The 7,400-nt window shown below is 33.8% G+C and overlaps 1 protein-coding gene across 1 annotated transcript; it reads right to left on the reverse strand.

Annotated features, from left to right (window-relative positions):
- Window positions 1-416: 416 nt before the first annotated feature.
- Window positions 417-6,781, reverse strand: LOC115879006 (pupal cuticle protein 36a-like). The gene is made up of 5 exons (XM_030895631.1): window positions 6,705-6,781; window positions 3,566-3,704; window positions 2,008-2,136; window positions 1,407-1,734; window positions 417-1,255 (listed from the first exon to the last, which is right to left on the reverse strand). The coding sequence occupies exons 1-5, from the start codon at window positions 6,711-6,713 to the stop codon at window positions 445-447; spliced, it is 1,416 nt and encodes a 471-aa protein (XP_030751491.1). The 5' UTR covers window positions 6,714-6,781; the 3' UTR covers window positions 417-444.
- Window positions 6,782-7,400: the final 619 nt, after the last annotated feature.

Here is a 7,400-nt window from a genome sequence, read left to right on the forward strand (position 1 = left end):
GGAGGAGCATAAAATTTATTATGCTCTAATAATCTACAATAAGCTTCATGAAAAGCTTAAAAAAAATAATATATTTTAAATTAATTAACGTTCGGGTGTTTTTTTGATTGATACCTTATATCGGAAAAACGAAGTGCTTTCGTATAAAGGTAAATTATGTGCAATTAACTTATTTTGTTTCAAAAAATACGTAGTTGTTTTATGTCCACGGAATTTTAGAACTCCTTGTATATTTTGTTTAGGTCAGCTTTGGAAAAATAAATTCTCCAGAATTTTTTTTCTCAAAAATTATGCGATGTGGCGTTTAGATTAGGTGGGACACCCTGTATATCAAACTTTAATTACAAGGTTTTCAACATTTTATCAAAAAATAAAACAGCTTTTTAGTAAAAAAATATTTTTATTAAATACTGTACAATAAGATATTTACACGCTCAGTTATAATCAATACCGATAACCACCATTAGGTGCTACAGGTTGCTGGCCAGGTTGCTGACTTCCTTGAGATCCACTGTAACTTTGCTGACTACCTGCTTGAGGACCAAACCCATTGGAAGGCTGTTTTGGGGTTGTCTGCTGACCAAATCCATTAGAAGGTTGTTGGTGTCCTTCTTGTGGAGCAAATCCACCTGAAGGTTGCTGTTGTTGACCTCCCTGTTGTCCTCCAAAGCTTGGTTGATTTCCTCCTTGTGGCGCAAATCCGCCGGAAGGTTGCTGTTGTCCTCCATAACCTGGCTGGTTTCCTTCTTGCGGAACAAAACTACTAGAAGGTTTTTGCTGACCTCCTTGTGGCGCAAATCCACCGGAAGGTTGTTGTTGTCCTCCATAACCTAGCTGATTTCCTCCTTGTGGAGCAAATCCACCAGAAGCTTTTTGCTGACCTCCTTGTTGAGAGAAACCACCCGAAGAAGGAGTGTGACCTTGTTGTGCTTCAGGATTGTACTGACCTTGCTCGTGACCCTCGTGGTACTGTCCGTCGTCACCTTCGGGCTGGTACTGACCTTCAATGGCGCGTCCTTCAGCTTCGGCCTGTCTGATCACTTCCAAAGACTTCAAAATTTCGTCTGGGATTGGTGGGGAGGTAGGAAGATGAGCTCCTTGAGGAACGTAACCGTTTTCGTCGGCTGTGTATGTAATTTCGAAGTTTTCACCTTCGGGGGAGGTGAAATGGTATGAACCACGTGCCTTGTTCCAGCCTGATTGAGCAGAACCTTCTTCTTCGGCGCCTATACCATTTCCGGTTTCATAGGCGTATCTAAACGGTAAAGAAAGTATTATTTATCAAAAATAATGATGGTTGAAAAAGAAAAATGTTTAAAATTAATATGTAATAAATAACTTTTAAAAATGCTAATAGAAGCATGTCTAAAATTGTATTTTGTTAGCTCCATAGTTGATATACTTACTTATAAGTACCATCACCAGGATTTTCACTTTCCAGTCTCAAAATCGGCACATCGGCAAGAGGAGATCTTTGCTCAGGGTACTGTTGTCCAGGGAAACCTTGAGGTCCAGCTCCAGAAGGCCCAGCGTTGGAGCCGTATTGGTTCGAGGGCTGGCCTTGATGCGGTGCAGGTCCTTGAGGTCCTTGAGGTCCTGCAGGTCCTTGAGGTCCGAAATTTCCTTGAGGTCCTTGAGATCCGGGGCCTGAGGGTCCAGCTGCAGGTCCGTACTGTCCAGAAGGTCCCTGTGGAGCAGGAGATGGTCCTTGTGGGCCACTTGGTTGGAATTGGCCTGGAAGAATATTTAGCAATTGTAGTTTGAAATAAAATTGTTAAGCAGAAACTTTTGTTGAATATCTTTTCTGATATACGCATCATTGAGCGCCAAAAAATGTATTTGAAATCGAATTTTTGTCAAGATTTCTACAAAGACATCGCAGGTTTCTTTTAAAATAAAGTCTTTTATTGAGTAAAGGTAAGGTAGATTTTAGTACTGACTTTTGACAATTTTTTTGCTCCGCCCTATGTCAAAGTCTAGCTAGGTCTATAACAAGAGTCAACATACCAGAAGGACCAGAATAAGGTTTCTGTGATTCTGAAGCAGGACCATACTGTCCTGAAGGTCCCTGAGGGGCACCTGAAGGTCCTTGAGGTCCACCAGGACCACCATGAGGTGCACTAGGTTGGAAAGGTGCTAAAAAAATATTAAAAAAATCGTTACACAGGAATATAGAACACGTTTATTTCTTGCAGAGTTATTAAGTTTATATAGTCTTGGATACGTTAACCATAAATAAAGCCATAACTCGTTTGGGACATTATTAATAAGAATTAAGATGCCGTAACTCCCTCTAACTTTTATAGGCAACCACCATGATACAATAGAGATTTTGAGTAATAATATAAAATAGAAAATGGACACTTAGCTAACTACTCTAATAATTTATTTACATCATTAATGTCACATATTATATGAGAATGCCACGTCAAACGTCAAAATATAGACAAATCAATGCACAGACAACTCTCCCCTAAACTATTCGTTGCTGTGCTAGAAAGTATATTAAAAATGATAAACTGGGGATTCAACAGGAATTAACATCGATGGCAAATTGATAAATCATCTCTGTTTTGCAGATGATATTGTTTTAATAATAGACAACATACAGAAAGCACAGAATATGCTGGATATGCTAAATCTTCGGAAAAGTCGGTTTGAAAATTAAGTTGTCAAAGACACAACACATAACAAACTTATTACTGAGTGGTAATTTAAACATTAATAACATACTTTTGGAACAAGTGCATAAAGGATAATCAGACACACGAAATTCTACGAAGAATAGGTTTGTCGTGGGCGGCATTTGGTAAACTAAAGCATATACTGAGATCTGATCTGAATATGTTAAAAAAGAAAGGTCTTTAACTAGTATGTCTTGCCTGTCCTCACGTATGGAGCTGAAACATTTGAACGCTGAACATACATGAATATAGGTCATGCAAGGGACAATGGAAAGGTCCATGTTGGTAGTTGCACTTAAGGATAATTAAATACACAATCATACCCTACGAAATCGAACAGTAGTAAGGGATGAGGTCTTATATCTTAAAAGAAATTGGTCAGGACATGTTGCTAGGATGACAGATAGACGGTGGACAAAGAGACTTGTGGAATGGAGACACGAGGCCTACAGAAGCAGAGGACGACCACCTAGTCGATGGACAGATGATATTCAGAGAGTGGCTGGAAACTGGATTCAAGTGGCACAAAATAGAAAGAAATGGCTAGAGTTGAGGGAGGCTTTTGTTCAGCAGTGGACGGAATAAGCTAAATGATGATGATGATCAAAAACCTGAACTCGATTGACAACAACCGTCAATTTATAAACAAGTCATTTAATACAATAGTAACCTGGCAACAAACAAATTTCCTACCAGCAGCGTTAATAAAAATATACTGAAAGATTAATAAATGCAACATTTGTGTTGTTTTAAAATGGGACAAAATATACTAAATTCAGTAAGAAATAAAATTATCTACGTACTACGGGAATCATAATGTGTTAATGACCTTGCCCTCAGTAATCAACACTTTGATGCATAAATAACTATAAAATACATACCAGCTGGACTAGCTGACGGTGAAAATGGCTGTGGAGAAGCTCCAGGACCTTGATTTCCGTTGTTCTGCGGCGGAAGGTACTGAAGATGGTCGAGCCTAGCGCTCAAAACGTACCCCACGAAGGCCAATGTTAAAATTATCTGAAAAAGAATCAAATTAAAGTAATTTAAATGTAATCACGAGGCGATTTTGAGGCAATCACGCTGTAAAATCGTACTTTAACTAAGTTTTCATTGCTTTTTTTTCTCACGGCGCTAAATCGTTATTATTTTTTCTTATTTAATTATTGTTTAAATGGTTAAGTTCTGCGTTTTGCCCTCGTAGTAGAGTCGGTTTTGTTAATGGTGTAATTTCATAACAAAACGCGTTACACAATGTTCATCTTCGTGAGAAAATCAAGCGCCAGGAGGTATCTGCACGGCTTTGATACACAAACGATGTGTTTTAGCATATATAGGTTATTTATGTACGTAATATAATTTCTACTGTGTAATAATAATTGGTCGTGAATCTCTAGACAATATACAGTAGGATGTACAGGGTCGATTAGATAAATATCTGAATCTGTTAAGTCTATTACGCAGTACTAGAGGCAGTACTGTTCGCGCTCTCCGGGGCCGGTGTGTGACTGAAGGAAATATTATATATTATATTACAGAAATCTGCCTAAGGATAAGCCTGATCCTGTCGTGTTAAGCCACACCCAAAATTCCAAACACCCGTGCTTTGATTAAGGCTTGATTAAGGTTTGCAGAGCTTCAGCATTTGCCATAAAATATCAAGCAATTTGTTACAAAACCATATAAATTATATATAACTGTAATCACAAAAATTCAATCTATTTCCGTATTGTAACGAAATTTTAAATTATGTCTTTATTTTCGAGAAAATTTAGTCCAAACATAAGAAATATTTTGTTCATGTTTGACCATCAAAATCTTAAAAATAAAGAAGTTATCTAAAAATTTGGTACAATACGGATATAGTATAATCCTTTATCTTTAATTTCCTTCTTCATTTGTGTAAAAAAAAATTTTACATAAAACCTTAAATGCCGAAGGCTTATTTTGCTACTTTTTCGGACTAGTGAAATGGACTCTTAAAACGAATATACAGGGTGTGTCTTAAATTAAGTGCAGAAAAAGTCTAGGAGTTTATTTTAACAAAAAAAAATTGCACTTTTTTGAATTTTTAGTTAAAAAACATAACAGCAAATTAAATTTAGATGAAAAACAATCTGGAAAAGATCCAGTGGGTTTCAAAATTTAAGAAAAATAGTATATTGTTTTATTAGGAGTAAAAATGATACTTTTTATAGGGCCGTACGTTTGACATTACAAGCGAGGCACAAAAAGTTATTTTTATTCCGAATAGAACATGCTATTTTTTTTTCAAATGTTCACAAATAATTTTTTAAACAATTTCAAACATTGCAATATAAAAAGATTTAAAAGTAATTCCTTGCAAGTCATTATAATATACAAAAATTGTTTTAAGAACTATATAAAAATTGTTTTAAGAACACATGAGGAATCACACCATAATTTTTTTAGACTAATTCGAAAACACCCTGTATAATATTGTCAACTTGACAATGACTGCTGATAAATCAAAAAATACCTTTTCAGTGAAAAAATCCTGATTTTCGCAGGAAAAATTTTGATTTTTATTGAATTTGGGCCTGTGTTTGCAAATACTGGTTTGTTTTTTAATTTTCTATCTATCTAAATTTTAAATATCATAGTCAGAAATAGTTTTATTATTTATTAACTGTAAAAATGGTGTTTTCTTGTGTTGCATCTTGCAAAAAAACTAACAAAACAGCAAAAATGTACGTGTTTCCAAAAGACGATAAGGTATGTATCTTAGATAAAAGAAAAATATATGGTATGTATTCGTTGTTTGATTTATATTTTTATGTTTTATTTGTTGATATATATTCTTATTGTTTGATATATATTCTTATGTTTTATTAAAGTTACTCTGATATACTAATATATCAGTGTAACTTTAAAAATGAATCCTTTGAATTCAAATATAAACATAAAAAACATTTACAGCAGAAAAGGCGAAGGCGCTGGGTTAAACTTAGTCTCTACTAAGAACACGGAGGGGCGCTTTGACCCAAAATTTTACTATTAAGTTTCATATCTATCTTAATAGTAGATTATTTTCTTTTATCTATGCTTTTGTGTTTAGGCGTAAAAGTACTTTATTTTTATGCCCAGGCGTTAAAATGAACTTTTTATGTTGTCGATCACGTCGCAAAAATTAAAACTTTTGTGACGTTTGAAAAAAAATATATATTTTTTGATTTTGCAATAAAAAAAAGGAAGTTTATCGAATTTTTTTTTTTGAATAAAAAAATACAAATTATTTTTTAATTCTAAAAAAATGCGTTGTTTGGTGCACACTCAAAAATGAATAAAAAAACAAATTTTAAAATCATTTTTGATACATCAGTATATCGTATAAGTTCTACCAGCTACCGCTGTTATTATACAGTATGTCCCTGTATTGTCTTTACAAGAGGAAAACATTCTTTATAAAAGTATTTGCTCGTTCTAAAATGGTTAATGCTTTTTATACTTTTCCAAATTTCCATACCGTTTTACAGAAAATTATAAAAAAAAACATGAAAATATGGTTGGATTTTTCCAAAGTTTTAAAATCAAAAGGCGTTTCTATGGTAATATAATTTGTTTTCATTCTTTGATAGATTGTTATTGTTAGAATCTTAATTAGCGTCATATTTTTTACTGTTTTAAAATGTCAAAAAAGCACAAAACTTATTTTGTTCATTGATATGAAAAGGGTGATAATAGTTATTGTGCAATATGTGATACTTTAACAACAGTAGAAACTACGACGTTAATCAAAATTAATAATAATCATCTGTCAAAGAATGAAATCGAAATTATATTGACATATAGAAACTTTAGCTTTTTGATTTTTAGTTAGATTTTAGAACAAGGAAAACCTTTTACGAAGAATGCAAAATTCTCAAAACGTCAATAACAAAAAAAATTTTCTTCTTGTAAAGACAATTCGGGGACATACTGTATATACCCCACTAATACCAAAGTATACGCCTCTACAATCAAAACTTTTTATTCCGCACTGTACAAAACCCCACTCACTTTCTTCATCACTAAGAACAATAGCTTCCAACGATGCACTCGAAGACTCAATAACTACCACCAACTGAAAACAACTGATGGTTCGGGTTAAATGGGCTATTCTATTTATACGCGAAAAAAAATATGACGTCCCACCATATTACAAACCGACCCAATTACCTGTCAAAGAATCACCACTAATTGATGGTGGTGAACTTGATATTTACGATAAAAAGCATTATCTACGTCATCGGTTCATGTGGGTTAGATATTCAAAATTTCTCGGTTCATTGGATGGTATTTTTTTGTGTAATGCTTATATATTGTTGCCCGTATATAATAGCTGGCAATAGTGTATGTAATCTTCTGGTTTTGCTTATTGTTTTCTTGTGTCGTAATAATAATAATTAATGTCTATAACAAATACAAGAGATGTTTGATTGGTTTTGATGAGAAGATGCCTTGACTGAAACATATGGTAAATTATACAGGGTTGTTCACCACATACGACACGGAGTATTGTAGCTAAACGATGAGATTTTTACAAATTGTAAGTTTTGGGTTCGATGAAGGACTATTAGAGGTACAATTTAAAATAATTTTACAAGATACAGAGTGTCCCAAATAAGTAAAAAATATCAAAGTTGTATTTTTTTAAATGGAACACCCTGTATATTATTACATTTTTAGTTTCTACGATTAAAATAAAGGTAAATT

Source organism: Sitophilus oryzae, unplaced genomic scaffold, assembly GCF_002938485.1.
Source record: "Sitophilus oryzae breed Bouriz unplaced genomic scaffold, Soryzae_2.0 scaffold_154_pilon_pilon, whole genome shotgun sequence".
In the NCBI taxonomy this organism is placed as follows: domain Eukaryota; kingdom Metazoa; phylum Arthropoda; class Insecta; order Coleoptera; family Curculionidae; genus Sitophilus; species Sitophilus oryzae.

Excerpts from the sequence above, each read along its gene's own strand:
- LOC115879006 (XM_030895631.1), bottom strand. Across the intron at positions 2,137-3,565 it reads ACCGTCAGCTAGTCCAGCTG|CACCTTTCCAACCTAGTGCA; the intron begins GTATGTATTTTA and ends ATATTTTTTTAG. Across the intron at positions 1,256-1,406 it reads CCTGGTGATGGTACTTATAA|ATACGCCTATGAAACCGGAA; the intron begins GTAAGTATATCA and ends TTTACCGTTTAG.